Source organism: Adiantum capillus-veneris, chromosome 30, assembly GCF_014529385.1.
Source record: "Adiantum capillus-veneris isolate H3 chromosome 30, ASM1452938v2, whole genome shotgun sequence".
NCBI lineage: Eukaryota > Viridiplantae > Streptophyta > Polypodiopsida > Polypodiales > Pteridaceae > Adiantum > Adiantum capillus-veneris.
The window spans coordinates 33,470,707-33,490,867 of record NC_140960.1 but is presented as its reverse complement, the minus strand read 5'-3'; the positions used below and the strand labels follow the sequence as shown (position 1 = coordinate 33,490,867).

At 44.8% G+C, this 20,161-nt stretch overlaps 1 protein-coding gene across 1 annotated transcript in view; it reads left to right on the top strand.

The window, feature by feature from the left end:
• The window catches only part of LOC147417774 (general transcription and DNA repair factor IIH subunit TFB1-1-like), a 122,381-nt gene extending 102,989 nt beyond the window's left edge, over window positions 1-19,392 (top strand). Inside the window, exons 18-20 of the mRNA XM_086506548.1 lie at window positions 17,104-17,151; window positions 18,123-18,194; window positions 18,267-19,392. Coding sequence (XP_086362674.1) covers window positions 17,104-17,151; window positions 18,123-18,194; window positions 18,267-18,326 — 180 coding nt within the window. The 3' untranslated portion in view covers window positions 18,327-19,392. The remainder of the gene's footprint in view (window positions 1-17,103; window positions 17,152-18,122; window positions 18,195-18,266) is intronic.
• Window positions 19,393-20,161: the final 769 nt, after the last annotated feature.

Sequence of the window (20,161 nt, the reverse complement as noted above, 5' to 3'; positions counted from 1 at the left end):
GAGATCTCGCCAATCCTCTTTCAACCGATCAAGGTATTGTGATGGCATAAAACGCTCCTTGAGTGTGACCGGGAAGTCGACCAAACTATAAGACATTGGCTTGCCATTCGTGTCATGCTCATGATGCACGGCCATATGTGCCTATGCTAGGCTTGATACCAATTAAGGGAATGTGGACAAATACATGGCATCCATGTTTTGATCATACTTAGTGAAGGTCAACTTCGATTGTTTGAGTCGTATCTTCACGGTCTACGTGGTGACTCTACGGCTCCTCTAGGTGGATCGCCTTTTGAAGAGAGAACTTGACTCATGCATGTGTATGTCTCTTCTTTTTTCTACAGCGATTCTTTCCCTTTCAACTGAGGCCCGATGAGCCTCCTAATGTAGCATCATCTCCATCATTGACTTCATCAAAGCCTCCATAGTGTTTGGTGCAATCCGTGGCGAGGATGGGGATGGAGGAGCTGGAAATAGGCCTCCTGGTGTAGGGACTTCTTCTCCAACTTCAATCTCATCACCTTCACGCAAATTATCCATTTTGCTTCGGGTGATGATCATGCACCGAATATTGGGGTACTGATGTTACAGGCTTGGACACTCCAAGCGAGAAATTAATAGCAACACACAAAAAGAAACTGCAAATAATTGAACTGAACTTGAAAATATATATATATATATATATATAGAGAGAGAGAGAGAGAGAGAGAGAGAGAGAGAGAGAGAGAGAGAGAAATGAAATGTTATATTAACGTCTTCAAAAGGCCAAAATGACCTAAGAGACCAAAAAGTTACAATTGGTGAATCCGATACCATGTCTAAGTACGGAAATTACAAAGTTACAAAGTTACCAAGTTACAAAGAACTAACACTAAAACACTAAGGAGAGAGAGAGAGAGAGAGAGAGTCGACACAGAACAACAGAGTTCCGTCCCCAAATGCAGTGGCCCCAAAGACTGGCGCCTCTTCCGGTATTTCTTTATTATTGCTTCACAAAGGTATAACTCTGTAAGGGTCCAACTCTCTGAGACTCTCGTCTAGATGCTCTCTAGAGACTGACCCCAAAGGCTCTCATAAAGAGTACAAGGGAAAGCAGGGCCCCAAAAGCTCTTGAACCGAAAGCTCTTGCACCCAAAAGCATGCACAAAACTCCCAACACAGCAGCCAACGCAAATTGCAGAAATCCGTACAGCTTGCCAGATTAGCATGTCAGCACTTTTTACAAAAATTCAGTCCAACCTTTACACTTTTGAGAAGTAGGGTTTAGGCATCTCGGTCGGTGCTCCTTAAGCTAGTAGGGGTTAGGGTTTTTAACCCTAACCCCTTAGGCCTCTCGGCCACATCTTTCGGGTTGAATTCTTCTAGGTTAGAGTTCTTGAACTCTAACCCCTTGTCCTCTCGCCCAGACCCTCAAGTTGGGCACGCCACATCACCAACTTGTAACATTCCCCCCTCTTGAAAGAATTGTAATCGCCCTCAATTACGCTCACAAAAAAACCAAAGGACATAAACTTTCTTCATTAGACACTGACTCTATGTACTTAGGCACCAGACTCCACAAATCCAGCACTTCTCTACAGACATCAGTCACTGATCAAATCACATTTTTATTGAGGTTCTCAATCACAAATCATGATCATTGTAACATATGTAGCAATCACGTCTAGTTCGTTCTGATCTTTTGACAGATATCTTGATCTACTAAATCTCCTTACTATCAGATTCATATCCTTTCTTTTCACATTTCAAGCAAATCGTGCTCATGAACATCCCCTCAAGCAATACATTCACAAAGCATACAGTTCACAAACCAAACACTTAGCTCACACTGAACACCGAGGTTCAATAATTCAATCCAGCCACCTCATCTAGTCCAGAACTCTTGATGCACCTAGATCCCTATGCAACCATCTCATCCTTGCGGAACTCTTGATGCACTCACAAGAGTATCCAGTCATCTCATCCAAATAGAAATCTTGATGCAATAGAATCACATTCATTTCACATTCACTTAGCCATAACATACAGATTTCGCAGATTTCTAAAAGATGTCTAGATGCACTAAGTTCAAATCATTCATCAGGTAAAATGTTGCAGACATTTCATCTTTTCATCACATACTCTAACAACACACACATGAAACATCATGTTCAATCTAGGAATTTTCCGGTTCAATGTACATATTTTTATAAATTTATTCCGCAAAATACTATCAGCTTGTCAGTATTCCTAAAATCTCAAAAAGAGAAATTAGTCACTTTAATCAATCTAGGCAATCTGTGACAAAGGAGTGGAGTGGCTCCCCTCTTGTGCAATTTGCACTGCACCAAATTCAACCTTTTGATTCATTAGTAACTTTTGAAATAGACGCTGCTAATATTCCAAAAGCTTCAAGGTACAGCTCAAAATTGAAGAGAATCTGCGAGGTTCTCTTCTCCCATCCACTTTGCATCCAGGCCAAAAAGCGGTGGACCTAGCTTACCTTTTTGTTCTTTTTTTGTGCCCTTTGACCTGTCGATAGCCCCACTGGCCCATCAATCTAAATCTTCAAAATTCTCTAATGATTTATCAGTTGATTTCCTTGGTTCTTCGAAACTCTCTGATGAACTATCAGTTGGTTCCCTTGGTTCTTCCTTGTCCTTGCAAGACTCTTGCCCCATTAAGGTGGACACTGGCTTGTCCGTGGAATTGGTCAATGAGCCGGCATACATACCAAAACCTTGCTTGGCATGTCCCATAAGCCTCTGAATGGAGTCAGACTTTTTCTGTAGACATTATGGTCGAATTTCTTTTTGCAATCCACAACAAAACTGCTCAATCTGGTCCTTCAAAGTGATCTCTCCTATTAGTGCATGTACCTGCTTTGAATTAGTGATTAGCTGATTCGGTACATGTGCTAGAGTCTTTTGCCCCGGCAATCGAGCATAGAATTCCCACAATTGCACATAACAGATGAAAAGCCCTTGAGTTGGACATCACAGATATGTTTTCAAAAGGAAGAGAAATGCACGAGAGCAAAATCATCGTGCTACATAAGCCAAAGGAGAAGGCAAGCTTTCCAATAAAGTTGTGATTACCTACACCCACAACTCACACACACACACACATGGTACTCACAATGTGTCAAAATCAGCCCTCCCTCTCTCCCAAATCGATTTTGGGTGCCCCCTCTTGCTAAGGTGTCTTGCAGAAAGTTCTCAGGCTGACAAGTGTCCAGTTTGCCCATTTGGTTTAATTTTCTAGTACCCACCAACTTATGAAGTCTCGCCGAGGGGCGTAAATGACTAACTGAGCCTAGCCACTTCTCTACTAGTCAGTTTTCATTGCCGATCGGTCGAACCATCTCGTGGCTGCTTGGCTTTGACTACGGAACGTGAAACTGTCATAAAATCCAATATCTAAACAACCCAAATGATTTTCTCATATTAAACTGAGCATTTAATGTGGGAGAATAGACGGGAACAAGGGTTAGAATATAGACATGTGCTTACAGGTCTATCTCAACACGGAGCCAATGGTAAAAGGGGTCTAAATGAGAGATGTTATGTCAAAGAGCAAGGCTAAGTAATGGAGCTTAAAGATCTTAGGGTTAGCTTCATTAAAGACCTCCAAAGGTTAGTGTTGAAAGTCCTTTGACCTAAGGTAAGCTAGGGCTGTGCTTGAGGTGGGAACCCGGCCCAAGCTTGAGGTGCTTGTCGTGCTTGCTGACTAAGGTGCTTAATGACTAAGGTGCTAAGGTGCTCCATGACTAAGGCGCTTGAGGGGGTAAGGTACTCAAAGGTCCAAGCATATCTCTACACAAGGGGAGGCGAGCCCTCATTGTAGGGGCTAGAGAGATAACACATACACCCTCACACAAGGCATCCTTGGTACAAAGAAAGCAGCAGGGACATTTGTCAACCTCCTCTTCATGTTGCCCTCATAGTGTGCCTAAAGCCTGTTGGTTAGCCTCCCAAGGGGTCCAAATAAATTTGGTTGATTTAATTAATTGTTTTTGCATTTATCAAGCACTCTCTCTCAAAGGGGAAATGGGGACACTTGTCCCGGGGCTACCTTTGTTACTTGATATGCATTTTGCATGTGATTGGCCAGGCTTGTAGAGGTCCGATGAGCTTCCATGTTGAGCTAGAAGAGGGGGCCGACCAAAGTAAGAAGGGGGCTAGCTTGGGGGGTATACTCTCCCACACACACTCACACACACTCTCATTGTGTGAAGTGCAAAGTGCAAGAGTTCCATCTCCTTCTCCAAGCTAGTAGGGAAGTTGAGAGCCTACACAAACACTCTTGGCTATGGAATGCAAATCCAACCAAGAGCCATGCTTCAATGCTTAAGCTTTCCATCTTCTCCATCATCATTACTATGCTATTATGTATACTAGCAAGAAGAGTGATAATAAGTGAGGAACTATTTCTTTCTCCTATGAATGTTTCTTCTTCCTCTTCCCTATCCTCATTCCCCGCTAGCTCTCTCCACCTTTGAAGGTGTTTGAGGCCATGGGACTGAGGCTGGGGATAGTTAATGTTTTTTACAAAGTCTATGTTATGATCGTGATGCATGAAGCTTTCCATCTTCATTGTATCACCTAGGTCAAATGGTACCAAGTCTCTCTTGATGGGAGAATCTATAATACAAAAGCCATTTTGAAGGGGGGACCGGCTCCACGTGTGAGTACAGTTTCTATTTTTCTGCACTTGGCTTTGCTTTTTGTTTCATTTTCTACTTGACAAGAAAATGAATGGTATAACCGACCTGTACAACGTAGAGGGCGGTACTATTTTAATTACCTGTTAACTTTACACAGAGCACTGAGAAGGGAAGAGAACACAGTTGCATCCAGCGACTAGAATGTCACTACGCACACGAGACCGACACTCTGTAGGCCCCAAAGACTGGCGCCCCTTTCAGTATTTCTTTATCCAAATTAAAGTAGACGATCCGACCACTTCGCACAAGCTTTCACAAAGCTGTCCAAACCTGGCGAGGGCTGAAAACGCAGGTTTTCGACCGGATTTCGACAGCATAACGGCGCAAAAACCCCTGTAGGTCAAAAACACCTGTCTAGGACGGATTCCCTCAATATCTGGAAGCTTTCTGGTGAGCTGTCACAGAATTTCAGCGGGCTGTAATTCCCTGTTTTTCACTGCCGGGTGCCCAAAAGCCTGTACACGCATCCCAAGGCTCTCACGAGGCTCCCCCGGTGTTCCCTTGCAGTTTAGGTGCGAAACCCTAAACCTGCAGAAAAACACAGCAGGCTGTAATTCGCTGTTTCGGATCGTTTTTAGCAGAGCGAACACGCCTACGCGTGTCCCAAGGGCTCCCTCATGCAATGGGACAGTTCCCCTGTGAATTGGACGAGTTTTCACACGAGAAAACTCTCCAAACTCGCAATCTTTCGTGATGGAACTGTGCGTACCTGTGGGGGATTAGCAATTAGCTAATCCGGTTCCTGTTCAGAAGGCTCTTGCCTTGGCAAACGCGCATAAACCCCCAGAACTGTACATAGGTCAAATGAGAAGCCCACTAGTGGGGCATAACATATTGTACGTAGGGGAGAAAGAGAGTAGTATGTAGCGTGCGGGGCATCACTCCCATCACCATACTGTGCATAGAGGGCAAGGTAAGCATTCCATAGCTTCTGTATCTGCTACAATCCACCTGAGGCTGAGAATGGCGCCCCCTTTGTTGATATGCAGCTCGTTTTTGCCTCCCAGAGTGGCAGAATCTCTCACAAGCTGACACGTCGCCCAGTTTCCGAGTTTGGGCGTTCCCTGCTAAAAATATCTCAACTGGTGCGTCAGTTGACTTGGCAACAGAGCAATAGAATGTTCCCCTTGTCATTCCAGAGCTAATGACGCGAACACATTTTCCGGTCAAGAATAGCAGTTCCCTAAATTTTAGGAGATGCTTCCATGGCGTCCCTATCGGTCTCCTCACCATCATTGAAGACTACCATTTGACCAACATCTACAATGTGGGTTAATTTACTGGCCCCTTTCAACTTATAAAGTTGCGGTGACTTGACGAGTGGCCCAAATTCCAATTTGGCGCACACGAGCTTCCATACTCATCAGAATTCAGTGCTAACTTGCCCGGGCAGTCCCTGTCTGACCGACCTAGATCCCCGATGTGAGAAACCCATTTGGCTGCAGCCGTTTCACACTGGCCATGCAATGTCCACTTGCACCTTTTCAAGGGTTTCGGGACAAACAAGTAAAAATAAAATAAATATATCTAATACTTATTTACGGAAGGCAACAGGAAAAATACACCTCCTGGTGACAAATGGCCTCTCGCCATTTGGCGTGAACCTCGTCAAGAGGGTAATACTTCCGGTGATTCACATATTTCGGTTCCTTGGAGTACTTGATCAATTTGTTCATACACGTGTCAACCCGCAATTGGCGTTTGTACTCCGTTCTATCCAGAGTCCCCATCGGAAATTCGCGAAAATCTCTGTTGGTTTTCTCTGTTCCCCCGTTGGGATTTTGCTTGTCTTCATATCTCCGCAGACTAACCGTCGAAGGGGTGTCATCTTTGTCAAATTCTCTAGGAGGATTCATGTGTGTTGTAGAAAGATTCGGATTCTCTGCAGAAGAAGAATCGTCGTGAGCTTTGATACCAATGTTACGGGCCTGGACACTCCAAGCGATAAATCAATAGCAACACACAAATAGAAATTGCAAATAATTGAACAAAACTTGAATATAATATATATATATATATATATATATATATATAGAGAGAGAGAGAGAGAGAGAGAGAGAGAGAGAGAAGAAGAAGAAGAAGAAGAAGAAGAAGAATGTTTTAACGTCGTAGGAAACTATCCCATGAGTGTTTAAAGATCTATCCGACGACAAGAGTTGAACTCAAGACCTGTGATTCAAGAGGGAAATGGCATAACCAATCTAGGACACTTGGGTGATAGAAAGGTTATACCATTTTCCTCTTTTTATTAGCACGCACACACCCACACACACACTCGAGAAGAAGAATGTTTTAATGTCGTAGGAAACTATCCCAAGGGACCTTAGAGAGAGAGAGAGAGAGAGAGAGAGAGAGAGAGAGAGAGAGAGAGAGAGAGAGAGAAATGAAATGAAATGATTTATTAACGTCTACAAAAGGCCAAAATGACCTATGAGACCAAACTGATTACAATGGTGAGTCTAGTACCAAGTCTGGGTACAAACAAAGAAAACTACAAACTAGAAACTAAGATAGGAGTGTTATTGACTCCTATGGGTGGCTGGTAAGCTGAGCAATGGTATAATGGCACAAAGGTACAAAATGGGGATAAGTGTCACCATGATACATTATAGCAATAGCATGAAGTCTATCCTGATCGACACTTTGGGTGTCGTGCTAGAATCCTGTGGATCCTGTGCTACAATCTTCGTCGGTGTTACATGGCTTCCCTCAATCGTGGTCGTCTCGATCTCCCCAACTCTATAGCTCGGTTAATGAGAGTACCATTGGTGTGTGTGTATGGGTGGGAACAGAGCTCTGTGGTGGTGGTGGCCCCTCTACCTCTGTGGTACTCTGACTGAAGAAATCTGAGATGCGTCTCTGGGACTCTCTGTCTATGCCCTCTCAATAGAGAGTCTCTATGTCTCTATATCTCAAGTAGAAATAATCCGAGACATCTCTGCTCCTGATATCTCATGACTCTATCTAACGAGTCAAAACCATCTCTGAATAAGCAGTGAAAGCGTCCCCGTATCTCATAGTAGATTGTGCAGTGACATATGTAGTGAAGCTCTGTCTCTGGCTCTGCATGGCATAACTGACATATCCTATTGTCTGCTGGTATGCCTTTGAATCTACGTGTCTCAATCCCAAGCTGGTGTGAAGATGTGCGTATTTGGCCTATGGCACATCGTAACCCATGAGATAGATGTGTGTCCATGTAGCTGGGCCGTGTGACAAATCCGTTTGTCGTGAGTTGGAGAAGATGCTCTCTATAGAAAGCCCTCTTTGTACCCAACTCTCGTGATGGCTCTATCCATGTCCCCCTGGTATCAAGCTGGATAAGATCCTACCGAATGAGTCTAGTAATCTCCATCTGTGTAAGAGCCAAAGATGGTGCATCAAGAGAATACTGGAAAGGTGGCAGCCTGTCCATGCTGAAACCATGCCTCTGAAACCATGAGCTCATCTGTGCATACCAACATGATGTATCTCCTTGTAATGTCAGCTGTCTGGACGACTCAAGAGCAAGCCTAGCATATCTGTCCCTGGTGGTGTCCCATAAGCTGTGTACAAATGATACTGATCTGATAAGTGCCTCAATCTCCATAGGTGGGGTAGTCAGCTCCGCTTGTATGATGTCATGTGGAACTGAGGCCTTGGCTCTAATCAGCCTAGAAATTATAGATACTAAGGGCCTCTCCATATTACTCCATCCAGCACTGTCAACAAATGGTCCCCAAACCTGAACCCCGTAGTGCATAAATGAAGCGACCAGCCAGAGCTTTGTTCGAGGTTCTTGGAACTGAACCTGCGAACAAATCCTCTCTAAACTGCCTAGGGTTGCATAGGCACGAGTCAATCTAGTGTTTGCTGCCACTCTCAGTGTGAACCTCGGTCCACCCCAAGATATGTGTATGCATCAATGTACTCCATACTGTCCTGAGCATATGTGAATGTAGGTGTTGATCTCCTGACCATTGTGGCGTGGTATTAAATACCATGACCTTGGTTTTACCAAGGTTGACAGACAATCCACTATTCCCTGCAAAACTATGCAATGCGTCCAAATGTCTCTGCATACCCTCTGGTGAGTCTGATATCAACTCTATATCGTCAGCAGACAATAAAAGAGGGATCCATGTCCCTGCAAGCTGAGCACCTCTATCTCCTCCTCTGTCAATATAATCATAGACCTCATCAACATACATACCAAATAAAGTAGAGGACAATGGGCATCCCTGTTTCACTCCGATAAGTGAATTATGTCAGATATCCCCTCTGGGGTGCGTACATGGAACTGTACAATGCCATAATCCCCATATCAGCTTTGTGGGTACCCCCAATTCCATAAGTCGGCGCATCAATCTGGCCCTTGGTATTGTGTCAAAAGCTTTGCGGAAGTCCACAAATCTGCAATATATCCGTCTACCATGTGCTCGACCCCCTCAATGATAGTTTTGCGTGTAAAGACATGATCTAGTGTCGAGAAACCCTTCTAAAACCAGCCTGTCTAGGTGCATGTATGCCCATAGTCTCTGCCCAACTGCTCAGCCTATGCTCAAGGATGGATGCATACAACTGTGCCAATGTGTGTCCTACCATGATAGTACGGTAATTCCCCGGCATTGTGGGGTCTCCTGTCTTGAAGATAGGTACAATAGTAGACGATCTCCGCACACATGACACGGTTGAACAACCGTGCAAGCATCTCTGCCAACAAGTCCCCAACATGCATAATGTGCTCTGCTACCAAACCCTCATGATCCCGTGCCCATCTGGTCTTCATCTTGTCAATGGCCTCCTTCACCATCTTAGTGATAAAGAAGGTGCTCATAGCCGGACATGGCTGTGGTGGATCTGGTAGTGGTGGTTGTCCAGGAGATTGCTCATGGAATAGACGCCAAGCCTCTCTTGAATCTCTACTAAGGAAGAGATGATATAAATCCTGCTCCATCTGGACCATTAAAGCTCGCTTCTTCCGTCGTACTAGTCGTCGTGTAGCAAACTCCTCATCATACCAGCTGTTCTGAGGCATGTGCCCAGAACGATGCCTCTGGCCAGGATGAGTGTGTGGGTATGCCTCTGTCGCTGCCCCATTTAATGTCACTGTTAGCATAGACGTGATCTCTTCCACTGTGTATACTGGCTTTGATGTGCATAAAAGTCTACGTATCTCCTCTGCATAGACTGAGTCAGTCTCTAGTGTGAATGTATAGTGTGGATGTCTACCACCCCGTGAGGCCTGAGATGTATAGTACTCAAAGGAGATTGATGATGTCAAAAGTGTATGATCTACTGCTATCCCAATAGGCCTTGGCCCCACTGTAAAATCCTAAATGTGAGATATAAAGCTTGGATGTGTTAGAACATAGTCTGCAGTACTGGCCCCATGTCTGTGTGGAAAACAAGTAAAACCTATAGATGATGGGAAGGTCGGTAAGCCATTAAGTATGGCTAAACTGTGAGTAGTCGTCATCTCCCTGAGGTATCTCCCATACTCTGTATACACTATGTCGTGTGAGCATCTCTCAAGCCCCATCTCCTTTGAGGTGTCATAGAAAACCGTCTGTGAACTGCCTGTACTGGCATTGAAGTCTCCCAATGGTATGATGTCTCCATCCCTGGAGAACTCCCAAATATCATTAGCAAGTACAGAGTAAGGAGACTGTCCTTTGGGTGAAGCATATATTGAAGTGCTGGGAGTAAAATAGCATATGGCGATGTACAAGAAACGTCCAGTCTCTGCCCTCAGCCTCACCCACATGTATCTGGCTTGATCATCTCTCCGAACTATGTGCACGTGGCTGGAGCTCCTCTCTGAAAATAACTCCTACACCTCTTGATCCTCTTGTCCCCTGCTCAGATCTGGTGCATGTCCGGCAAGCTCTCCCATTTGTATCCTGATATATGCGGCATCAACTGTCCTTTAGCTTGATGAGTCTCTGAGTAGAAAACAATGTCTTTGTCTCTGAAGCTGTCCTCAAAGGCCCCCACATCAAGTCTATACGAACCATTACAGTTCCAAACCGCCATCCTGAGAGTGGTCCCATAGGTCTCGCACCGTCATGTAGAGAGGCACTCTGTAATCACTACTTGCCCATCTCTGTAAAAGGCTAACTTTCCCTTCTCCCTTGCTGCTCTAATCTCCGGCATGACCTCTCTCATATGTGCAAGCTGTGAGAGGGTAAGGTCATCTCCTAAAACGATACCTGTTTTCTTGAGGGTTGGCCTCTTCTTTAAAAAGTCTTTCTTTTCTTCCATGGAGGGAAAGCACAAAATGAGACCCCGTTCTTTTGAACTCTCCCCATTACCTTCATTCTTCTTGCCCACTCTCCAAGCTTGTGTGTGCGAGGGCTTCTCCACCCCCATCATTGACATGAGGCTCTTCACCTCTTGGTCTACCTTATTGAATCTTTTAGGCCGGTCACTCTCACGTATAGAGCGCGTACCCTTCTTCGTTTTTCCTCTTCAAGTGTCTTGTTGATGATGTCGGGTGTAGCCGGAATGTCCTTGCCCTTCCCCTTCTTGACAATTTCAATCCACTTTTCAGCCTCTTCCACCTTCTTTTGCGTTTTGGAGAGAACCTCCACCCATGAGGTCTTCTTTTCTCCTTCCTCCTTTATCTCTTTGACTTGCGCTCGTATAATAGTCAGCTCATCTATCATTGATGGCTGAATTTCTCCATCTTCAAGGCGTCCTCTCTCTTTAGTTTCGGCAAGTTCCTTCCGAAGGGCTGAGATGTTACCTTTTAGAGCTTGCATTTCAGCCCGGAACTCTTTGCGCTCTAGTTCCTTCGCCTTTTCCTCCCTCTTTTTCCATTCAAGAAGTGAGCTCTTCTCTTTCTTCCACTCTTCTATGTGAACTTTGCATTCTTTCAACTCTCTTTCAATGATTGTCATCCTCTTACTTGTGACCATGAAGTGCTCCGCCATCTTTCTTACTTGTTTGTTTCACTTCCTTGTGTCCTTCACTTCAGCTGAATCATGGCGAGTATCTTCATGGGCTGGAAGGTATCTTCTGTGAGTGTCTCTCTATATGTATCTCTCTCTGCACTTTCTCTTGCTGTGTGCACTGCACTGTAGCTATCAGCAGCACGCAGGCAGGCAGTGGGCAGCAGTACAGCAGCAGCAGCAGGTCGAGGGATAGCAGCAGCAGCGGGTGGGGAAAGGCAGCAGGTACGCGGGAGGGAGCTGCAGTTGGTCGCGAACCTACAGCAGCAGCAACAGGTACGCGGGGTGGTGCAGCAACAGGTACGAGAGAGAGAGAGAGAGAGAGAGAGAGAGAGAGAGATTCGACATAGACCACGGAACACGGAACGACAGAGTTTTGTCCCTAGATGCACTGGCCCCAAAGACTGGCGCCCCTTTGGTATTTTATTATTGCTTCACAAAGGTACAACTCTATGAGGGACCAGCTCTTCGAGACTCTACGTCCAAATGCTCTTATAAAAAGTACAAGGGATGCCCAAAAACAGAGCCCCAAAATCTCCTGAACCAAAAGCCCTTGCACTCAAAAGCATCTATTGTCAAAAGCATGTGCAAAACTGCCAGCACAGCCACTGTAAAATGTGGAAATCCGTACAGCTTGCCACGTCAGCATGTCCATGCTTTTTACGGAAATTCAGCCCAGCCTTCGCGCTTTTGAGAAGTAGGGTTTAGGCCCCTCGGCCGGTGCTCCTTAAGTTAGTAGGGGCTAGGTTTTTAAACCCTAACCCATTAGGCCTCTCGGCCACATCTTCTGGGTTCAATTCTTCTAGGCTAGAGTTTCTAAACCGTAACCCTTTGTCCTTTGGGCCAGTGTCTTAGGTTGGGCATGCCACATCACCAACTTGTGACAACTGGGGTACTTGGGGTACTGGGGTACAATGGTACTGGATCCTTGGTACTACTTGCAATCTGGCTTAAGAAGGCTTTACCGCTTACCCAAGCTCAACTCCTTCCTACTGGTGCACCGCTTGACAGCCTTGTGCTCACACCTACCAAATCTCAGACAAGCAAAAAAAAATTGTGGTCCCCTTTTCTTGAGTGATGATACCGAAGCATTGCCAAAGGGCTCAAATACCAATGTTAGGTGCAGCAGAAGTGATTGATGGTGATAGCTCAGGTTGAGTGCTCAGTATGTACACAAGGTTCCTTTACTTAATGAGAGAGATGTGCAATAGATAAAGAGGGAGAGAAGAAACATATCTGTCTTGCAGTCTCGGTCTCAGATCCCTCAACGTTTCTAGAATTCAATCATTAGCCCCGTCAGCAATTTCAGTTTTCAGCCCATAGCCTCGTCAAGTTTGCAGATCCAAGTCAGCCTCTCTAGTGTTTCAGTTTTCAGCCTTTAGCCTCTCAAATCCAAGCATCTCCCGCAAGATCCCATCAGTATCTAAGCATCTAGATCCTTTGTATCAGCATTTGTGCAATCTAAAGCAAATACCACTCTAGCAATAGAGTGGGGAAGACCACAATGACAAGACCCTTAACGGCTTGCCAAAACTCCTTCAAGCAAAGCCGTTGGATGGATTTTGCATCTTGTTGGGCCGGTTGTGTCTCTCCTTCCATCCATGGTTTGAGCAATAGAGTGGGGAAGACCACAATGACAAGACCCTTGACGGCTTGCCAAAACTCCTCCTTCAAGCAAAGCCGTTGGATGGCTTTTGCATCTTGTTGGGCCGGTTGTGTCTCTCCTTCCATCCATGCTTTGAATTCATCCAAGACCATTGTCTTTTGCAAGTTGGTTTTCACATCATAGAGGCGCCTCAAGGAGGAGCCACATAGCAGCAAAGTGTGTTCCGGAAGGCGTCTTCAACTCCAAGTTAGAGTAAGTGCGATAAATTGCAAGTACTCTCACCTTTTTGTTGAGGAAGTTGACAATTGAGAGGGCTTGGGTTAGAATGTCCTTCACCCAAGATAGGTTGCCAATGTCCTCCATGAGAAGGTCAATGCAACGAGATGCACATGGAGTCTATACTATGGACGAAAACTCCACCTCTAGCTTTTTGGCCTTGGAAGCACAATTGGAGGCATTGTCGGTAATTACTTGAATTACGATGCTTGCACCGATCTACATATGGAGAAAAGGAAAGTGAGAAGATCCAATGCAAAAGGCAAAAGAGATAAAGATAGTAGATGCTTGAAAGTAGAAACATAAAATTTTATCTCGATTATGGCTTGAAGGATGTGGTAATATATGAAGGCACCCGTGACTTTCTTTCCCCTTGCTCCTGCATCAACCGCTCGCAAGAAGTAGGTGCCAAGGCCCAAGAGGGCATGAGACAAGGATATTAATGATGCCCCTCTTCTTGCAGTCACTCCATCCATCGGAGAGAATAGAGCATCCATACTTTTCCCATCCGGCACACACAGGGTCAAGAGACTTGTCGATTCGCGCCCTCTCTTCATCAAGCTTCCATGTGCGCATGTCATGGTACGACACTCTGGTCCACCCCTCGCATGGACCAACCGCGGCAATAGCCTTCACCATGCGTTTCCAATGATCCGTAAGAAGAATATAGAAGAGAGATTGCACTCAATGATGGTTCGTGCAATCTCTATCTCCGCTTGCTGTTGCCTCTCTTTGAGGAAAGACAATGGACAAGAAGCTCCACCCACCGCTTGTGCAAGAGTAGCTTGCTTTGGAGGCCGCCCACCATGACAACTCTTGCTCTTCTTTGAGATGCTACCCCCATCGGTGGAGGCCACGGTAGCGGCACTAGATGCAACGGACATTGATGGAGAATCATCCTCTCCCGAATCGGAGACATCATGGTCGGGCGGCACCACCTCCTCCGATGCCTTTGCAACCCCCTTGCGCGTCTTCAAGGGGAGATACTTTGCTTTGCACTCTTCGAAGATATCGTCGGGGATATTCGAACATGGGCCCGCTTGCCCTCCTATCTTGGTCACTCCTCGGGACGCATCCCTTGTGACTATGGTTAAAACTCAAAGGGAGATGTGTGTGTGTGTGTGTGGGGGGGAGAGAGAGAGAGAGAGAGAGAGAGAGAGAGAGAGAGAGAGAGAGAGAGACTATGACTATGGCATCATGCCACATGTGACATGCCCTAACGTTTCCAAATGCCCACTCTCCCAAGGCGAAAATGTTCAGAAATGCAGCCATTGGCAGCTGGTCAAACCTGGTCAAAACTAGCTAACGGCTTGAAGTTTTGAAAAAAAACGACCAAACGAGTCCTTGACGCAACGTACGGTACGGATGTTGCCGTACGACGTACGAGGACAACCCTATCATAGCATATGAGGATCCGGATGGTGAAAAGTGCTATAGACTGATCCATATGTATCTGGCCTCTGTGTCCCGGGCTACCACCCTGAGTTCTCCTTGTAGCTCCCACTGGTATCCCTCCACGTGATGTAGCCCTCTCTCTAGGCTCTGATGTGTCTGTCCAAAATATGTATCTCTGCCCTCCATCACATGCTCTAAGTGACCAAGTGCAGTTCCAAACTGCAATGTGCATCTCTGAGGGTGGGCCGTGGACTGCTAATCTACAGGCTGACCATCAATGATGACCCGACCTTCTTCCCCTCCTTCCTTGCCTACAAGGCTCTGGGCTTACATGCTCTCATGTGCTCCATATGCATCCTTGTAAGGTCGTCATCACGGAAGATTGGGTTCCCCTCCAAACCAGTAAGGATGACCCTCTTCCTCATAAAAGTGGTCAGTGCCTCAGAATTCTAGTATGAGGACCCTCTTTTCGGTAGTGTCTCTTTCTGGCCTCCAAGATTTTGCAAATGCAAGAGTCCTTTCTTGTGCATATCCAAGCATCGCACATAACTGCTTACTGTCATTTTCAGGGTTGGAGTCAGTAGTCCCTTCCATGCCCGTGACTCGTATTTTCAGCCACCATGCATGCCGCATCTTCACCTCTTTGCGGAGACTCTTCTTTACCACTTCCACCCACTTGTTGCGTCCAGTTACCTCAAGGCTTCCGGTGATAGCCTTTGTGAGCTCATGTTCGATGGCCTCCTCGTCCACATGAGGTATCATGCGCCTTGGCTGATTGGGCCTCTCCGGGAAATGCCGCGTTGTACTCATTGCATTTATGGATGTGGGAGAGCAGACCTTTGCCACGGTTATCATGGGACCCTGGTGAGTGGTGCTGGCCCTCAGCTACAGATCAGCGTCTGACAGTATCTTTCTTGAAGTATACTACTAGCATTGGTCGGCATATTGTTTTGCGGCAGCAGAGTTTGGAATCTGGATTATCGGGTGCATGATTGCAGTCTTGGTTGGATGCTGGTCTGTCTCATGCTTTCATGTTCAGATTCTGGCTTTTTCTTTGGGATTTTCATATAAGTTGCCATATCCTGTATTTCATGTGGTTGATGGCTCATGCATAGGGACATGGGCTGGCAGTTGGACATGATTTGAACTTGTTTGCGCCTAACATGTAGACGAGACTATTAGCCAGTGTCTTTGGGTTTTCCCTCATGCTTGTGTGCTCTGGCATGCAGTTTGCGCCGTGGTCTGTCATGTGGGTATTCGCACAGGCTTTGTGTCTTGGGGTGCCGTTTGTTGGCTGTTACAGTTTCCGGGTTCTCGCCTTACTTTTGAGGGGGAAGGGAACGATTTTTTTTCATGTTAACAGATCTTGGTTACCGACGGGGCATGATGAACTTCATTTTGAGCACTTGAGCGATCAGGTGGCTTTTCTCAGCTTGCATCGGTCCAGGCTTTCAGATTGGGATTGATGTTCACCCTCAACACTAGTCTATGCCAGTTTCACAGTCTATCGGTTGGAAGCTATGTCATTGATCATCCTCACATTTATCAGTTGCTGGTCGTGCCCCAGTGGCAAACCAGGTGCTTCTAGCCACAGCTTGGTTTACAGCTTCATGTTGGATTGTGCATTCACATAGTTTATCTAGATTGCATCGTTTATAATACCATGGCCAGAGTAGCTTGGCATACGTGCATTTTGCCTCGGTCTGATGGTGGCTTGGGGATTATTGAAAGCGGCTAGATGCTTGCATGTTGTCAAGGGCTAGCCTCCACTCCAGTGGATACACCCAGTAGTATTGGACACAGGTAGTTCATTCCCTTTGCAGCCCATGGGATATCCTAGGGGGCTACTCCGGGGCAGGGGAGGAGCATGATCACACATTCTTGTGGCGGTGGGCGTGCACCACTATGTTCCTTACAGTATCACAGGGCTCGATTGCCTGGCATTATTCTCCAATGTCCTGGCTTATTCTATACGACTCCTACAGGCCACCCCACCCTGATCTAGGAGTACTTGTATAATGTTTTTGATATGTACAGCTCCTTGAGGTTTTACCTATGAAACAAAAATAAATGCTTTGTGTCTCTTATGTATGCAAGTCAATGTTTGTTTTCGGCACGCAGATTTGAACATTTATTTGCAAACCTCGAATTCTATTCCTAAATGTTTTCGCTGGCTGCCTTTGTTGCAGGCTTCACGAATCAAAGGAGCACTAACACAAATCCAAAATAAGCTACAGGTAATTGGCAACATCAGAAGAATTACGCATTCTATGGACTATGTTAGTCTTCTTAGTCACCTTGTGCTATTAATGTATTGTCGTGTATGCTCACTTGTAAATGTAGGTAACAAGGAATTCTTCTCATTTCTGCAAGAAAATATATTTTCTTCTTTGGACAAATATGCCAATTTTCCATGTTTTATCCCGCCATCCGCCGACAAAGAGGATGCAATTGCTTATCCGTAAAAAAATGAAATCACATTTATATAATGTAATAGGTCTGAAGAAAGTTGAGTTTTTTGCAGGTTTTAGCTATGTCTCTCTCTTCTATGTTTGCTGCCCATGCCCTCGGCTACCCATAATCATATTTGGAGGACTTTTATCATGCCAATTTTGTGCACAGTTTTCTGTGGATTCAAATCTGATTATCATCAGCAATCTGTGCTATCTTCAAGGCTTACTGCCCTTTGTGGATTGATCAGTCCATAGTGCTTGCACTTCCCTTTACGTGTGCCAAGTTCCAACTCATGTACACTGCATAAGTCCCAGAGGAGATCTGCTTTTGATTTGTTACCATGAGATTGTTTGAGAAGCTTTTAAGAGTCGCAACTGAAGCAGACAAAGATTGCAGTACATGGATGCCCATGTCACATCCTAAACGGACCATAAGGCAATTTTGGTTCATCACCCAAGCTGAAGAAGGGCAGCAGGCATACGATGGAGTGCAGAATCTGCACATTAGACGGAGTCCAAGGGACGATGTCGTATGTTGAAGTGCAAAGAGGCTAAGAGGGCACGCATCACACACCTTATCGTTGAAAATTGAATGCTGAGATTAAAACAGTATTGTGAACATAACAAATCAGTTGTATTTTCTCTTGAAAGGAATTCACTAAACAGGTTTATGCACATGGTTGTTTTATCAGCTTGTTGTCTGTAATTGTATATCGATAGCATATCAGCCTGTTAATCAATCTTACAAAATGCAGGGATTGTTGAAGGAATCAGAAAAACGAGAATATCGCCATCCTTTGTCACAGCTGTCCCAATCCTTGACCCAGGTAATATTTTGTTGATTTAATGATTATTTGCTGCAACATTGATCCAGTAAAAATAACATTTCTGTTTTTCAGGCACTTGATGCAGCCATTTTGCATTACGAAAATGATGAGAAGAGAAATATGAAGTCATGATAGGAAAGGACGAAGTTGAATGGTGTGCCTATCTGTGGGTATCGAACACACACTGCGATTTTTGTTTGCAAATGCAAGGATCCCCAAACCAAAGAGCCAAGTTAAGCAATGCAATGCAAAAGGCGGTGGCTTGGAAAATATACATGCGTACTTATACACATGGAGGGGCTTGTAAGTGGAATTTGCACAAAAGCAAGCTCATCAATAGGACTTTCAATTCTTATCAAAATGCAACTTGCCCAACAAAATTACGAGCAGATACATGATATTGGGCATGATATGCAGGCAATTTCAGTATTTGGCAATGGATCAATGGATGTGCAGACCGAACAAAACAGAGTGATTCCTACACTTTCATTGATTGAAGTTTGCTTCAAGATGAATTGAAGGGATAGTTGGTATTTTGTATGGTTGTGGGCATGCTTTATTTTGTCAAAGCTGACATTATGGGAAAGGTTGGTGAGGTTAGTAGAGAGGTTGTCTCAATTCCCTCCTGAATAAAAAGGCAAAACTCATTGTGTAGATCTCTTTTGGGATTGTTCCTATGATGTTAAAAACCTCTCTCTCTCATAAGTGTCCTAGATAGGTCTTTGAGAGGTCCTTGGAATTGTTCCTACAATGTTAAAAACTTCTTCTCTCCCTTTCCACATTAAATACAATCTGACCATAAGTCAATATAAAAGAAATGTGAAAAAAAACATGAAAGATATACAATGACAGCTGCCAAAAGCTGTGTCTACCTCTGGTGGTGTAGAAAAGCTGTCTACTCCGGCACTAGTAACCAAAATCCTATAGAGTATTTGTTGTAGGAACCCTCATGTAGCGTCATAAAAGCCATGGGACTGGAAAGCCCCTATGGTGTGTGCCTTCACAGTCATCCACATCCACTTCAACCTTTCTTTATGTGGTATCCCAAGATAAGCTGTAAGAGGTGGAAGGAATCCAGTTTTTCTCCACTATGTAAGCTGAGGGAAGGTGAGACGAGGAAGATCTCTCCAAAAAAACCAACTTTTGCAAATTTCATACAAGTGAACTATTTGAAGCTTTTGAAATTGTTGGCCTCCAATTTTTGCCACTCTTAAGGTATGTTAGACAATCTCCTCCATCCAAGAGAAGTCACGAAGCATCCATAGTATGAATCTAATCACAAGATTTCTTTTGAGACGAAGAAATGTTGGGCCTTTAGAACGCTTTTAGATGAAAATATCAACATATGGTGGTCATCCCTCAAGGGTGCATCAAGAAATTTCCATGCAACACGAGCATAGAAATGGACTAGCAACTCATGGATAGTAAAACAATGGATGGTGAAGCGAAGCATGGTAAATAATCAAACTTTTGAACTAAATGAGGATATTCATTATCCTGTTGTCTCCCAATATGGCCTTTCTTGAGAGACGTGTGACGGGATCTTCAAAGATCAATTGATTGTTAAAATGGCCTCTCTTGAAGCACATTAGGTCCATCCTCATGCTCTCCTTGCATGTCTAGTTGCTTGATGTCCTTGATCCACAATGGCTAATGACATCGTTAGCTACTCCCAAATTTCCACTCATGTAGGAGCACCCCACAAGTCACCCGATGATACCTTTGAGACACACACACATGCAATGGGTAGCTTTTGTTGTACACTTCTATAAGACTGAATAATCAAACTTTAGCTAAATGAGGAGATTCAATATATTGTTGTTTTCCAATAGTGCCTATTGTGAGAGGCATCTTTTCTCACATCTATGATTGGATCTCCAAACAATCAACCAATTGTTGTTGGCCTGGCTTTTTTTGGGGCACCTCATGTTGATTCCAAAATGCCTCTGATTGTTGATCCTCATGCT